The 17,018-nt window shown below is 36.3% G+C and overlaps 1 protein-coding gene across 1 annotated transcript in view; it reads right to left on the bottom strand.

Annotated features, from left to right (window-relative positions):
* The window catches only part of AASS (aminoadipate-semialdehyde synthase), a 75,942-nt gene that overhangs the window by 16,409 nt on the left and 42,515 nt on the right, over positions 1-17,018 (bottom strand). The window contains exons 14-19 of the mRNA XM_001370216.5: positions 13,722-13,843; positions 13,405-13,531; positions 9,103-9,213; positions 8,890-8,998; positions 5,775-5,915; positions 2,243-2,407 (exon numbers count right to left, since the gene is read on the bottom strand). Coding sequence (XP_001370253.4) covers positions 2,243-2,407; positions 5,775-5,915; positions 8,890-8,998; positions 9,103-9,213; positions 13,405-13,531; positions 13,722-13,843 — 775 coding nt within the window. The remainder of the gene's footprint in view (positions 1-2,242; positions 2,408-5,774; positions 5,916-8,889; positions 8,999-9,102; positions 9,214-13,404; positions 13,532-13,721; positions 13,844-17,018) is intronic.

Raw genomic sequence — 17,018 nt, forward strand, 5'->3', positions numbered from 1 at the left:
AAAGTTCTCTATATTTTAGATATGAAACCTCTATCCAAGAAGGAATTAACATTTTTACTGGAACTAAAGAAAGACCTCTAGAATTCTCTGTACAAATTATGTGGAGGATTAATAGAAAGACGTGTACAGATGCTGCAAAATGATGAGAAAATGCCAAAGAGGCAACAATAAGATCATAGATTTGATGCATATCAAGGCACAATTTAATTTACATGCTATCCCTTCAGAAAAGTATCATATGGTCAACTTTGCTTATTTACAAATGGCAAGAAGCATCAGCCAAAGAAATATGAAACAATGAATAACTTACTCAGCTGGTTAAGAACTGTTCATCACTAAAAATGCTGGCAGACAGTTTCTTTACTATCTATAAATGTCCTGTTTCCCTATATTATGTCATGTTATATCATATCATATCATATTATATTATCTCTTAAAAGAGTTTGTTTTTGTTCAGTCATATCCAACTCTTCATAACTCCATTTAGGGTTTTCTTGGCAAAAATAGTGGAATGGTTTCTATTTCCTTCTCCAACTCATTTTAAAACTGAGGAAACTAAGACAAACAGGGTTAAGTGACTTGCCCAGAATCACACAGCTATTAAGTGTCTGAAGCCAGTTTTTTAACTCAGGAAGAAGAGACTTCCTGACTTCAGGTCTAGTATTCTATCCACTGTGCCACCTAACTGCCCTTTTAAATGGGATATTGCAACCAATCTTTAAGATTCTTCTACTAAGGACAAAGAAAACAGAACTAGAAAAGGAAGTAAAGGATGAGGGGGAAAGAAAATGGAAGAAGGGCTCCCCAAGTTACATACATACATATATATATATATATGTGTGTGTGTGTATGTATATGTATATATATATATATATCAGTATACTGTATAGCCTTATGCTGCCTCCGTTCTTTCCCCAATCTAATGCATCTATTACATAGCTGCCAATCTGAAAAACCACATAGGTCTTCCCATGTTATTTCCCTGATGACCCAGCAGTATCACTATTCTTTTTCCCAAGGTGATCAGGACAAACGAAAAAGAACCTATATGTTCTAAAAATATTCATAACAGCTCTCTTTGTGGGGCAAAGAACTGGAAACTGAGGGGAAACCCATCAACTGGGAAATGGCTAAGTAAATTATGGTATATGGTTATGATGGAATAGTACTGAACTATAAGAAATTATTTTTAAAAATCATGGAAAGGCCTGCATGAAATAATGAAGTGAAACAAGCAGAAACAAGAGAACATTATATACAGAAACAGAAATAGCTTGAAGAATACTGTGACTGTTTACCTCCAGGAAAAAAAAAACAACTGATAAATAATCACACACAGAGAGCAAAATGATGCCTTCTCTAGTGTGGGGTGGGGAGGAGGGAAAGAAACTAGAAACTTTAATGTAATAAATAAGCAAATGATTTTTAAAGCAACTTCAGAGGTTCCCTATTGTTTCTAAATAAAACGCAAATTTCTCTCTTTGGCAGCTAAGACTCTTCACAATCTAACTCCAATCTATCGTTATTGATAGATTTCTTATTATTGTTCTTTACACACATACCTTTGTTATGATCTTCCCTCCAAGCCTAGAACCATCATCTCCCTCCTCATCTTGCTTCTCAGTATTCCTAGCTTGTTTCAAAGCTAAACTCAGTTCCTACCTTCTACAAAAGGCCTTTTCTCATCACCCAATTGTTAGTGTTCATCTCCACCAAAAGAAAGACAACTTTATATCTGTAGGCTCATTGATCACGCAAAGCTTATTTGAATACAGGTTACTTCTTTGTTTACATGTTGTCTTCCCTCAATAGAATAAGATCTCAAAGTCAAAGACTTTTGGTTTTTTGTTTGTTTGTAATACTATGCCTTGCTAGTAGAAAATGCTTAATAAATATTTATTAAATTGAATAAAAAAGGATATAGGATAGGGAGAAGAGCTTGACCTGAGACTACAGTGACATAAGGAACTCTCTCATATGGAAACTCCATTTTCTAAAGCAGACTGGCACCTTCTCTATGACTTTTTGTCTCAGATTCCTTAGAGAACTAAGAAGTTACAATTTGCCTAAGGTCACAGCCAGAATGTGCCTGAGACAAGAATTGAACACAGGTCTTCTTGGCTTCACAGTTGGCTCTAAGTTCTCTACATCTATTTGTATGTAAAATACATAAATGCCTTACAAATATCAAAGAGCAGAAAATCTGCAACAGGTAGAGATTTTGAAAACTAAAACATCATACCTTATATCTTAGAGTCCCTCGCAGCAAGGTATGAGCAAACGGAATATCATATATCTCTGCATACTTGATACTATCTCTGTTGGGGTAGCCTTCCAAATTTAATCCTGGGAAATAATCCATGGAGTTGACATAATCAAGAAAAGATGCCCCACCAGCATCAACCACCTAATGAAAATTAAAAAAGAATAACACTCAGTTTTCAAAATCACCATTCACAAACCCAACAAATTTCACAAGCTACAGAAAAGACATTCTTTATCAACAAAAGCACATTATTTGTAACAGGTTTTAGGTTTTATAAGGTGCTTTCCTCACACCAATCCTGAGACAGACAGTATAATAATGGTTTCCATTTTACATATAAGGAAACTAAGGCTTAAAGTTGTTTTAAAATGTGTTAAACATCACACAAATAACAAGAATGAACCAGAATTCAAACCCAGGATTCTCCTGGCTCCAGCTTAGGACTTTTCCCCCCATTATAACCCACTTCTTCTTTCACCAAGGTTTTACCATCACTTCTTTATTATCCTAGGCTCATAGATAGTCATCATTCTAAATCCCACTGGACAGTTGGAATTTACAACTAAATGAAGATAACATCATAAATTGAGGGCTCAAAGGGACATTAAGGACTGATACAGTCCAGTGTCCTCATTTTCCAGATGAGGAAAATAAAGTCCAGATAACTTGCCACAAACTACTGAGATAGTAAATGCCAGGAATGGAATTAGGACTCCAGTCCTCTATTTCCAAACCCAGTACTCTTTTCACAGCATTTTGGTTTTTTCCCCCAATGTTATATATTTAATAACCACCAACAAAAGAAAAAAACATTTAAATAAACATGCATAAAAATGATGTACAAAATGACAACCTCCACATTGTTTATAATTTATTTAAAATATGTAAATTGTGTGTGCTATTATAAACATCCCTTGATTTTGAGTTCCCTTTAAATTTGTTTTACTTCGATACTTTTTTCTTTTTTGTGTCTTTATTTTTAATGTAATCATAGTATCTATTATTCTTATTCTTTTTTCTTATTTTTTATCTCTTTGTATATTCCCCTTAATTTCTTTATATTTCCAATATTTGTCATTTCTAATAGCATAATACAATCTATTACATTCAAGTATCAATCTATTCGGTCATTTCTCCCAATCATTTGTGTTACTTCCAGTTATTTTGTCATTACACAAAAAGCTTCCATGAACATGTTTATACATACACAGCATTTTACCCTCTCAATAATGTCCTTAGGGCCAAATCCTAGTAACAGGACCTCTAGGTCAATGAATATGAACAGCTTCACATCTCACTAAAATTTATTGTGATTTTAATTTTGACAATAACTTAAGCAATTGGTTTAAATTAATTTCCAAAGTAATTCATTGTGAATGATTTTCAACAATCAAACCAATTAATCTTTCACATAAAACTAATTAAATTATAAAGGCAGACTTGAATGTATAGATAGGTCTAAGAGTTTATCAGTTAGTCCCTCCCTTTGGGTTCCTTTCCATAGTCTTTGTTTATCCAGCCAGCAATGTATGTCAGTGTTATTGTTGTTTGGTCTTGTCAGTTGTGTCCAAATCTTTGTGACACTATTTGGGGTATTCTTGGTAAAGATACTACAGTGGTTTGCCATTTCCTCCTCAATTGACAGAGGAGGAAACCAAGATAAACAAAGCTAAATGATTTTTCCAGAGTCAGACAGCTGTGTGAGGTCAGGTTTGAACTCAGGTCTTTCTGATTCTATATCTGACACTCTATCACTGTGCCACCTAGTTTACCCATATATGTCTATATATAATCAAGCCAATGTGTATGTTGAACTTCTAGTTCCACTTTGACTTTGCATTATTTTGTATATCTTTCCATTAGATTATAAGCTTCTTCAGGGTAAGGATTATAATTTTTCATCTTCATAACTCTAGTAGTTATGATAGTGCCTTGCTAACATTAAGTGTCTAATTAATTTGTTGATTATTTCTACATAACTCACATTTGGCATTCTTAATCATACTCTGCTATTTCATGATATTGGTATAATCACTAATTGTTCAATCATTCCCCAATTTTCAGACACTTAGACTGTCCCTACATTTTCAGGATGCCCGAATCACTCATCAGCCCTGCCAAATTTTTAATGAACAACTCGCGCATGTAAAGTTTGAGGCAAGTTATCTGGATTGTATTCTCCTCAGGTGATTCTATGCCTTCTTATCATCCCTTTACAGGCAATTTCATGAGCATGAGTATTTACCCTTAACAAAATGGCAAATGGAAACAAAGTGATACACTTCTGTATCCACAGGGCTGGATACAGAGTAGGAACTCTGTTCTCTAAAGATACTGTCCCTTGCAGGCAACATTTCACCTCCCCATTGTGCCTTTTCCCTGGTTGTCTACAATGCCTAGACTGTTCTCCCTCCTTATCTCTGCCTCCTGGTTTCTGTGGCTTCCTGTAAGTCTCGGCTCCAGTACTACCCTTTGCAAGTGGCCAGTCCTTACCCCCCCCCCCCCCAATGCTAGTGCCTTTGCTCTGAGATTACTTTCCATTTATCCTTACTATATGTTACATATACATAGCCATTTGAATGTTGTTTTTTCTATTAGGGTACATGGGAGTGCAGTTTCCTTTCTTTGTATTTCCAGTTTTTAGCACAATTCCTGGTACATAGTAAGTGCTTAACAACAAAAATGGTTGACTTGATGCAACTTGACTCAATTGCTGATGAACTTCCTGATTCCAAGTCTAGGGCTCTATCCATTGTACCACCTACTTGCTCTAAATTATGTTTCACTATTTTGTTGCTTTCCTACCTCTCCCCAACTTAAGACTTAAAGAGTATTTATACTGAAAAACTTAAATGATCCATGGATTTGTCCTTATAGATATTTCCTCCATTAATCCACCATTGTAGCTGATGACTCTATTGAACCTTAGTAGGTCTTCTTGAGTTGTTCTGGCTGAAAAAACTTCATTACCTATAAAGTAGTCAACAAGTATTTGGTTATGATCCTCTCTGAATTTTGGCTTTATGCCTGTTATTGGGCTTGTATACACATAAATGAAATTAAATTCAGCAATTGAGCCAAGTTGGGTCAAGGTAAACCACTTCCATATCTTTTACCCAGTAAAGCCCAAAATGAGTATCATGAAGAGTCAGATATGAATACACAATAATATAATTTAACTCTCTTAGTTTCTCAGAAAAAAGTATACGATGATAGGTTCGGCTTCCATTTCTGCCTCTATGCTACTTTGGGCAACTTCCTAGGACTCGTTTACTAAGTAAACTACAGAGGGGTTGCTTTCTGCATAGGTGGATTTGGCTCCCATGCTAGAAGCTTGCTGTACTGATTCTTTGAATATTCCTCAGTATTCATAACTAAATATTCTCCCAATTTCCCTTAATATAGTGAATGACAAAATTTCTATCGAAAAACTTGAGGACAGAAATCAATGAGTAGGAATATGATTCAATCAATTAATATCTTGATCTCTTAAAAAGTAATGATTCACCTCTCCATTGAGTAGATATTTAGCAGGTTGTAGTATGTTCAGTAAGACTCCAACTGGGCTCCAGCTGAATTTGTATCTCAAAGGATTGTCTGAATGCTCTGGTGCTGGCAAGCCACCACAAAAAGAGACATAAGATTCAATCTGTAAGTGAATTTACAGAAGTCATATTATCATCACAATAAGGGAAATAATTCACAGCAGAAACAATTCCAATTATGCCAAAATGAAATAAATAAGCTATTGTGCTTGCTTCTTGTGCTCCTGTGAACATTCAGAAATACCTACCTTAGGTCAATCAGATTCAATTTGACTTGTCACTATCATGGATAAAAGAAAGGCATTTTATAAGGGCAGAAAAAGTCTATAGGCCTTGAGGGAAAAAAATAATTGCTTTGACAATTAAGTTCCTATGAATTTTGAATCCAACTTATAAAAATGTCTACAGTGTATCTCATCTTTACAAATATATCAGCAACTTGAGAAATGATTAATCATGCTTAAACACAGTATCTGCCTGGCACATCTGACTAAAAGTAATATAATTAGGACATGCTCAGAAGAATCAGGAAGGCATTTGGCAGATCAAGAGGTTAGTGACATTCAAAAATATTCATTTTTTCTTGTGCAGATCAAACATTTGCCCAATTCCTTCCAAAGAATGGTTAGAATTTTTTCACTACACTGAAATACTATTGGAGCATATATTACTCTAAAAATGGTTTATCACCTGGGATTTGCTCATCTTATGATCCTCAGAGAATCTGAGTTATGAGCTGTAAGGGAATTTAAAAGTTAACCTACCAATTTTATAGAGGAAGAAACCAACCATAGAGGTCCTACAAGGCAGAAGTGGCTATGCCACGATTTGAACACGTCCTTTGTCTCAAATCTTCCATAGTTTGGCCACCTCTCCTCTTTTTGCTTTAATAGAATTTTTCCTCTTTTGAGGTGCAATTGATTGTCTCATCAAAGCTTGTGTGGATCCTAAACACTCTTGTGAAATTTGATCTATTTCAGTACTGGTGCCAACAGGATCAGAATTACTTTAATAATCGCACATTCCAGCATGGATCTAGTTCTCTGACTTGTAAATCTAAAGCTAGGGCATCACAGATATATACTGAAGAAGAATTCCATGAATTTATTTATATTTGGGGAAATACAGCTGCACTACAGGACAGTCTGATGGGGATTTTGCCCTGATATAACTTTCAGGGACAGGGAGGTAGCTCAGTGAGAAGAATCCTGGGTCTGGAGTCAGGAAGACCTGAATTCCAAACCAGGCTCAGACACTTTCTAGTTTCTTTCTAGTTGTGTGGCTTTGTGTAAGTCATGTATCCCCTATTTGCCCAGGAGGCAACTAGGTGACTCAGTGGTGTGGTAGGTAAATTTTTACTGATAGAGTTCAATGAAAGTTGCAGAGAGCAGTTTGATAAACCAGCATCCTTGTTTATTCAGAGGAGAATTGGGGATAGGAAATAGGAGGTAGGAAGTAGGATAGTATATCTCTTAATCCTTCTACTAAAAATCAAAATTCTATACTATAATCTCTAATAACCCTGTATCTAAGAATATTCTTGCCTGGCAAAGCAGGCCTAAACTTATCTATTCTGTCTAACATTAAAATTGCTATCTTTTCTAACTAATCGATGAACATTAAATCAATAACAAACTCCTCAAAGTAATTCTTCTATTAACTATCAGTTATAAACTGCCTGTCACACAGACATAGACAGAGAAAACTTTTCCCTCAAAGTTCTGTGGAGAAAAGCCCTCAGTAACTGGACTCTTTCTCAAATTGGTATCTGTATGCCAAACTCTCAAAAGTAACTTTCAGATCTTGTCTGAGAGAGTGACCCAGAAACCCTGCTCCCAAGGAAGTCAGAGAAAATGGAGATCTTTGTTAACTGAAAACCGTCCTGATATCATCTGCTCTTAAAGAGACAGAGTGAAATTAAGAGATTAATTAACTTCTTAATATAGAAAACTCTGCTCTTAATGAGACAGAGTGAAATTAAGAAAAATCCTTTTAACAGTGGATAGAGCTCAGACACATACTATCCTGGGCAAGTCACTTAATTTGTTTGCCTTAATCCACTAGAGAAAGATCCAGTTCATGAAGAGCTGGACATGACTGAAACACAACCACCAAGTTTCAGAAACTAAATTATTGTGAGAAGGATGGTGATCAGGGACAACTGAGTTAACATCTGAATTTTTCTGTTACAGAGACAACTCAGAGAAGTTACGGGAAGTCGTTTTGCAGTAGAACAAACAGCATGTTCTTTGAGGGGCTAGAGTCAGAAGACCTGAGGGCTAGTTCTGACTGAAATAGCAACAATCAGACCCTGAATCAATAATTTTCTGATTTTCATCCTTGTTTCATTAGGAAAATAGTGATAATAAACTATCAACATGTATGATTACTGTAAAGAAAGTGCTTACAAAACTTAAAGTCATATATAAAGGTCTTGCTATTTTTAGAGTGTAACAATAAACTATAATAATTAATTTGGATTATCCATCATCATGTTAGCCCATAGTGAAAATGATGAGAAGTTCTATACTCCATATCTGGTATTCTAAGAACTAGCAGCCAACTACCTTATCTGGAGAGAAAGAAGGTTCTCACAGATCATCTAATCTATTCCTCTAATGTTACAGATCCAGGATCAATTCTGACTCTTAATCCAGTGTATTTTCTACAATACTCCCATGGCTCCTGAAAGATATCCTACTCACTTCTATCCATTCATTTTACTGCCACAAGTTTATTCTTTTTTGTTCCTATGTATCTTTAAGTGTTTTGAAGCTAAATGAAATAAATCATGAATAGGAGATATCTTCCAATACATGTCAACATATTTGAAATATCCATCTGTGCTCTACAAAAACACATTTTTTACTTGTACATTAGTTCCAGAGCTGGGGAGAGAAACAATTTGATTCCAATTAGATATCCCTGTGCCAGGCTTACTTTGCATGAAAATTTAGCCTCAGAAAATAATACTGTAGCAGAAAAGCACATCATCTCCATGAACTATTTCTTGCATGGAAGAAACCAGATCAGTTAAGATTTTCCTAAATATATATTGAAGACATAAAGTGGTCTTACCGTGGCTCCTACTTCTTTAGCTTTATCAATTGTTTCCATGGCCAACATATGGTCAAGGCCAGGGTCCAATCCCAACTCTCCAATTATTGTGATGCCAGCTTCATCCACACTAAAAGAAGTAGAAAAGTAGAAAATGAAAGAATATTCACAAAATGAAAACTTTTCAACAGGGTCACAGGCCCACCCACTTTGGTGAATACTTAAGAGACGTACCTTTTCTCCAGTTCTTTGATGGCTGGTGTGATATAGCTGGCAGTGACCATATTCACTTTGCTGGCAATACATGCCTTGGCCACAAGAGGATGTAATACATATGGTAGCAAGCTTCAAGGGGAAAGAGTAGGAGAAAAAACCTGATTACTATATTGCAACAACTTTCTTGATTATAAAATGACATTCTGCCTCCTAACTACATGTATGCTTTGTCATTTGTAGCACACAGAGTTGTGAAATGTGATGGAAAAAAAGACCACCAAATATTCATGTTTTAAGTGCACCAAAGAGCGAAGGAAGTCATTAGCTGAAGGAAGCATTTCCCCTTGCTGTCTGTCTCCAAGTGCCATTAAAGAAAATCTTTTTAAATAGGGAAAAATCACCCTCATTTTAATAAAAAATTTAGGTTTCTAAATACAGTTTTCTATATATGTTCTGTGTCTATATATGGTCAATATATGTTTTTTATATATGGTCCATTGTTGTTGTTTAGTCATTTTAGGCATGAGTGCCTCTTTATAACCCTTTTTGTGGTTTTCTTGGCAAAAATACTGGAGTGACATGTCATTTTCTACTCTTGCTCATTTTTTTTAGCTGAGGAAACTGAGACAAAAAAAGATTAAGTAATTTGCCCAAGGCCACACAGCTAGTAAATGTATGAGGCCAGAATTGAACTCAGGAAGATGTCTTCCTTTCTCCAGATCCAGCATTCAATACATTGCACCACTTAGCTGCCAGACACCAAGGTACTTGTTTAAAAGATGTGATTCTAATGTTGTCTGGCCATGCTCAGAAGCAAAGTATTTACCTCCCGGCAGGTACCACAGACTAGTATACAACTTCTCCCTCCTTCATTACACAATTCAAACACTTATTCAATGCCTACTACGTTCAAAGTATGAAACTAAGTTCTGGAGGTACAAAGACAAAAACAAAACTGTCTTGGAGACAGACAGCAAGGGGGGAATAATATGTACACAGATCAGTAAATACCAAGAAAAAACTATGGGCAGTAAAGTTGTACAGTTGATAGAGCAATGGGTCTGAAGTCAGGAATATTCATCTTCTGAGTTCAACTCTGGCCTCGGATATTTACTAGCTAGATGAACCTGGGCAAGTCACATCACTGTTTGCCTCAGTTTCTCATCTATAAAATAAGCTGAGAAAGAAATGGCAAACAATTCCAGTATTTTTACCAAGAAAACCCCAAATGCAGTCATGAAGAGCCAGACACAACTGAAATGTCTCAATAAATATGGAATAATCTAGCCATTAAGAAGTTGGTGATAAGGTGAATAGAATGCTGACTCTGGAGGCAGGAAGACCTGAATTCAAATCCTGCCTCATACATTTATTCACAGTAAGTCATTCAATATCTCTCAGTCTCAGTTTACTCATCTGCAGAGTAAGGAGTACCTACATAGGTAGGGTGGTCATGAGGATTAAATGAGGTATATCTGTAAAACATTTTGTAGACCTTGAAGTACTACAGATAAATATTAGCAATTATATTGATTCCCAAAGGGAGAAAACATATTTACTGGTGGAGATCAGGAAAGTCTTCAGGTAGGAGATGAAGTCTGAGCTGTTAGCCTTGAAGGAAGGTATTAACTTCTAAGACATACAGGCAAGGAGAGAATGCAGAACAGATATAGGGACATATACTGATATAGAAGAACATATACTGACATCAGTCCAGTTTCATAGGAATGGAGAGTGAAAGAAAGAGAGCAACAGAAAACACTAGAAAGATAGGTGGCACCCATATATTTCAGAGCTTTAAATGCCAGAAGGCAGATTTTTGTATTTTAACCTAGGATTATATACTTGAAAGAGAGAGAGAGAGAGAGAGAGAGAGAGAGAGAGAGAGAGAGAGAGAGAGAGAGAGAGAGAGAGAGATCCACACTTTAAATATACAATGAGAGGCAATAGAGAATCACTGAAAATTAAATATCAGTGTGGCAGCTGATAGAGAAAGGATCTTTATCATCCTTCTATAGTATCAGCTTATTGGCAGATAACTATTGGCAGACAGCTATTGGCATTACTCCATTCTATTCAAAGCCTTACTTCCAAGCCAAGATCTGAGCAAAGTTAACCTTTTGCAGTTCTTGCCATCTAAAGGAATGTACACAAAACACTGCATGATATACTGGAGGGCACACGGAATTGGGATTTCAAAAAGCCTAGGGTCTGTCCCTGACTAAGAGCTCAGATTTCATTTCCTACAAATTTGTCCTACATCTGGACAAATCATTGGGGCTCTCTGAGACCTCAGTTATCTAGGTTGTAAAATAGATAGGAGTGGATTAGAATAGCCATAAAATCTGATAAACATTCTTATCTCTGCCTCTTGGAATCCCTGGCTTCCTTCAAGATACAGCTTAAACACCACTTTCTACAGGAAGCCTTTCCCCATTCCTTAAGCTGCAAGTACCTTCTTTAACAGTGCCCCTCCCTGGGCTTTGTATGACTTGAATAACCCTATTTATGTACATGCTGTCTCCTCCATTAAACTATAAGCTTCTTACAGATCTGGTCTTTCTTTTGCTTTTCCATCATATCCCTAAAATTAAACAATGCCTAATATATAGTAAAGGCAGTTAGGTGGCATAGTGGATAAAGCATTAAGCCCGGTGTCAGGAATACTTGAGTTCAAATATAGCATCAGGCACTAGCTGGACACCCTGGACAGCTTGCCTTGGTTTCATCATCTGTAAAATGAACTGGAGAAGGCAGTGTCCAAGAAAACACCAAATAGGGTCACAAAGAATGAGACACAACTGAAATGACTGAACAGTGACATATACTAAACACTTAATAAAATGCTTGTGGATTGGCTAACGTCCCTTTCAGCTTCTGATTTGTGAGTGTGAATTCCCCTACCCCCTTTTATGATTATGATAGGATTATTTTAATAACATAATCTTCAGTCTTGAGTTAATAGTCAAATAATATAGTTTGCTTTATAAGAACTATAAACATTAGGTAAGAAAAATACAGTTTAGGATGGTATCAAATCTCGTTTACAGGCATTTTGACCTTAAGCCTAAACCCAAGAGTTTCTGCTAAGCCCACCACACCCTGCTCTTGGGTGCAAACAGTACAGCAAAGAGAGGTGGAGGGCTGCTCTTGGGTGCAAACTGAGGACCATCTAAATGCTGACTCCTAATATTAAATCAAAATTGTCTGCAGAAAACAATTAGACCCTGACCTTTATTGCAAAGGTCTTGAAAAGGCCAGAAACATAAAGTTACCACCCATAGTGATTATTTTTGTACTTTGCAGCTTAATCGTTACTTACATAGTTAATTAAGAACTGCCCCCTGTGAAGGATTTGCATCCATTCTATTTTAACTATGTATTTTCTATCATTGTGTCATCGGATTTCTCTTCATAAAAAAAAAAAAAGCTATCTCCTAAGGCTCTGAGTCTCTGATCTTGATTTGGACCAGAATCCAGCTTTATTGTGAGACTGGCCACCTCTCAATAAAACTATTTATTGTAAACTTGGAGACTTTTTATTGATGTTTATAATTAATTTTGACCTTGTTTCCCTTATTGGTGTTTTCCGCTAATAAATTTTTACCACAGATTCTACAATTTTGAGCTTAAACAGAATATTAGCTTATCAATAGAAATACAGAAGTAATTACTTACAACTTTAAAACATTATAAAAACCCCTACAATTCCCTGAGGGCTTGAGATTTTCAAATCCATCTCTCCTGGATTCCCATCCAACCTCACTTAACAGGAGGTAAATAGCAGCTATTAAGATATATGGAACTTCAAAGGAATAATAAACTGGAGGAATTCCATGTGAACTGGAATGACCTCCAGCAATTGATGCAGAGCGAAAGGAGCAGAACCAGAAGAACATTGTACACAGAGATTGATACACTGTGGCACACTTGAATGTAATGGACTTCTCTACAAGCAGCAATGCAATGATCCAGAACAATTCTGAGGGACTTAAGAGAAAGAACACTATCCACATTCAGAGGAAGCACTTTGGGAGTAGAAACACAGAAGAAAAACAACTGCTTGAACACACGGGTCAATGGGGATATGATTAGGGATGTAGACTCTAAATGATCACCCTAGTGCAAATATCAACAATATGGAAATAAGTTCTGTTCAAGGGCAGGTGTAAAACCAGTGGAATTGTGCCTTAGCTACAGGAAGGGGGAGGGGAAGGGGAGGGAACGAATATGATTCTTGTAACCAAGGAATAATATTCTAAATTGACTAAATAAAATCTTCAAAAAGATATATGAAGCTTACTTCTTTGGGATACTAACCTGATCACAAGGTCTTGTTTCTTTACCAAACTGGCCAGTCTCTCCTCTTGCTTGCCAATATTCAAAACAATGGGGTTAATGTTGTATTTCTTGGCCAAATGTTCAAGCTGATTCTTCATATCTGAGCCTATTTGATGAACAAAACATTTCAAGATATTTCTTTTAATTATTTGTCTTCCCCTCCTAGCAAGTTAAAGAATAAAAGTCATTGTGAATTCTCAATTAAAAAAAAAAAACATATAGAAAATGTCCTAGAAATTCACAGACCAAAAAAAAAATGATAAAGAATTTCTGAAATAAAGGGAATGTTTACTTACCTACTGTTATTTCAATGCTACCATCTCTAGAAAGGTATTCTAGTACTGGCTCAGACACATAGCCAGTTCCAAGTAGCAACACTTTCTTCGTGTTGCCCATTGAAAGCAACTGTGCACGCTCCCTGAAAATAAAATAAAAACTTATAAAACCTGGAATAGAAGTACACTTTTAGCTTAGAAGTTTTCTGCAAACCTGACCAAAAAGAGAGTTGATTTCTTAATGTAAACATTTGGTTTCTTATCTGTTGACTATCTTAGGTAGGTAGGTAGGTGATGCAGAGAATATAGAAAGTATTAGACCTAATAACATCAAGGAAGGCTTGAGTTTTCATTTTTCCTCAGCTATTTACAAATGGTGTGAGTCCTGTACAAGTTACTTAACCACACTCAGCATTAGTTTGTCTCTCTATAAAATGGGGATACCTCACCAAGTTGCTATGAGGATCAAATGAAATAATATATAAATGCTAGCTATTATTTTTATTGTTCAAAGAGAAGTCATTTATGCCAAGTATCGTTTTAAATCATTTCATTGTTGCGAGGTAAAGTATCACTCCAAAACCAGTGGCAGAACTTCCTTTCTCTTTGAGCTCATATTTCAGGATCTACATTTTGCTGAAAGATTAGGGCTTCTTTCCAGCCCACATTATAAACATAACTAAACTATAAAAGTAAAAGCCCCCCCCCTTTTCAGGCAGATACACAGAATTCTCTGCTTTCTAAAAAGTCACAATAAAAGGCAGCTGAAGGCCAACACAATATTCAGGATAGTGTAATTTCTTTTTTTTTTGGTCATTTCCAAACATTATTCATTGGAAACAAATATCATTTTCTTTTCTTCCCTCCCCCCCTCCCACCACCTCTCCCACAGCCGACGCACGATTCCACTGGTTGTCACATGTGTTCTTGATTCAAACCCATTTCCATGTTGTTGGTATTTGCATTAGAGTGTTCATTTAGAGTCTCTCCTCAGTCCTATCACCTCCACCCCTGTAGTCAAGCAGTTGCTTTTCCTTGGTGTTTTTACTCCCACAGTTTATCCTCTGCTTGTGGATAGTGTTTTTTAGATCCCTGCAGATTGTTCAGGGACATTGCATTGCCACTAATGGAGAAGTCCATTACGTTCAATTGTACAACAGTGTATCAGTCTCTGTGTACAATGTTTTCCTGGTTCTGCTCCTTTTGCTTTGCATCACTTCCTGGAGGTTGTTCCAGTCTCCATGGAACTCCTCCACTTTATTATTCCTTTGAGCACAATAGTATTCCATCACCAACATATACCACAATTTGTTCAGCCATTCCCCAATTGAAGGGCATCCCCTCATTTTCCAATTTTTTGCCACCACAAAGAGCGCAGCTATGAATATTCTTGTACAAGTCTTTTTCCTTATTATCTCTTTGGGGTACAAAACCAGCAGTGCTATGGCTGGATCAAAGGGCAGACAGTCTTTTATCACCCTTTGGGCATAGTTCCAAATTGCCCTCCAGAATGGTTGGATTAATTCACAACTCCACCAGCAATGAATTAATGTCCCTACTTTGCCACATCCCCTCCAGCATTCACTATTTTCCATAGCTGTTAAGTTAGCCAATCTGCTAGGTAGGATAGTGTAATTTCAAAGTAGTCTTTGACTCTTTAAAATCAATACATATAGAGAACCTATAACTTTATTCATGGGCCCGTAAAGCCTACATGAATTCTTTTTTTTAAACCCTTCCCTTCCATCTTAGAATCAATACTATATATTGATTATAAGGCAGAAGAGTGGTAAGGGCTAGGCAATGGAGTTAAGTGACTTGCCCAGGGTCACACAGCTAGGAGGTATCTAAAATCATATGTAAACCCAGAACCTCCTATCCCCAGGCCTGGCTCTCTATACAATAAGCCACATAACTGCCCCCAAAATAAATCCTTTACATAACCTTTGGCTAGTCAAGGAAATATACAGATCAAGGAATAGACAATTAACTGCTGGCCAACCGTCCCATCTTAAGTCCATTTTTAGGTACCTCAGAATCCCATTAACAACAACAATGATAATAATAATTAAGCTAAGTAAGTTCTCTTTCCAAATCCAGTCCATAGACACACCAAGATTCTATCACTTAAGGAAGCTGGTAAGTACTGGCAGGCAAACAGAGCCAAGAAGGTTTATTTCTATACTAATGCACATATATAGGGAATGACACATCCAAAAAGCTGGTCATAGTAAATAAGCAATGATCTTAGAAGTCATTTCAGCCAGTGACAATCAGCATAGTTCACAGAAGAGTATACTATGCAATGGACAAATTTCATTTCCCTGATCCTGTTAAAGAATAGCATGAAGCTAGTTTTACACCAGCATTACACAACCTATGTGCCTTATGTAACAGCTTTGTCAGGCTGCCACAGTGATAACAACTTCCAATCATAGAGCGATAACATTCAATGATAGTAACAATTTATAATCATAGTGCCATTGAGATATATGTGTGTGTGCATATAATTCAATTTTCATAAAAGTCCTGTGAAATAAAAAACAAATATTATTTCTACTAGTGATAGTAACAGCTAACACTTGAATAGCACTTACTATGGCCAAGAATTGTGCTTATCACTTTAAAAATAGTATCTTATTTAATCGTCACAATTACACAATGTAGGTGTTACTATTTTCCCATTTTTACAGATGGATAATCTAACTGAGACAAAGTGAATTTCCCAGAGTCATAGAGCTAGTAAGTGTACAAGATAGAATTTGAACTCTGGTCTTCCTGACTTCAGACTCAGTGTTGTATCCATTGCACCCCTGACAGTGGATACAGTTCATACAAGATAAGTGAATATATTCATACAGGGTAAGTAGCTTAGACAAAAATTAGTAAATGGCAGAGCCAAAATTCAAGACAAAACTTTAAGCCCAAAGCTTTGTTAATATATCAGGCTGCAATTTGAACAATTACTATTTGATTTTATAACCCACCTTGTAAAGAACTATTTGCCTGTTATTGCTGCAAATATGAAGTTAAGAGAATAAAACTAATTTCAGTACTTCTGTCTCCTGAGAGAATAGCCATCATGTTGAATTTTTTGTGGGAAAAGCTAGCAACATTGACAAAGGTAGTCTTATGATGACAATAGAACCTACTTAGCAAACCAGTTTGTTGCACCCATAAAAAGTTGCCTTTTTTAAACTTAATCTCCTTACTTAGTTTTGCATCATAAAATCACTGCTAAGGAAATGTGAGCTATTACACAAGTTGCTTTCCAACAGAAAAAGTCTTAGGCAGGATTTGCCATCAATAGTTTTGACC

Source organism: Monodelphis domestica, chromosome 5, assembly GCF_027887165.1.
Source record: "Monodelphis domestica isolate mMonDom1 chromosome 5, mMonDom1.pri, whole genome shotgun sequence".
Lineage (NCBI taxonomy): Eukaryota > Metazoa > Chordata > Mammalia > Didelphimorphia > Didelphidae > Monodelphis > Monodelphis domestica.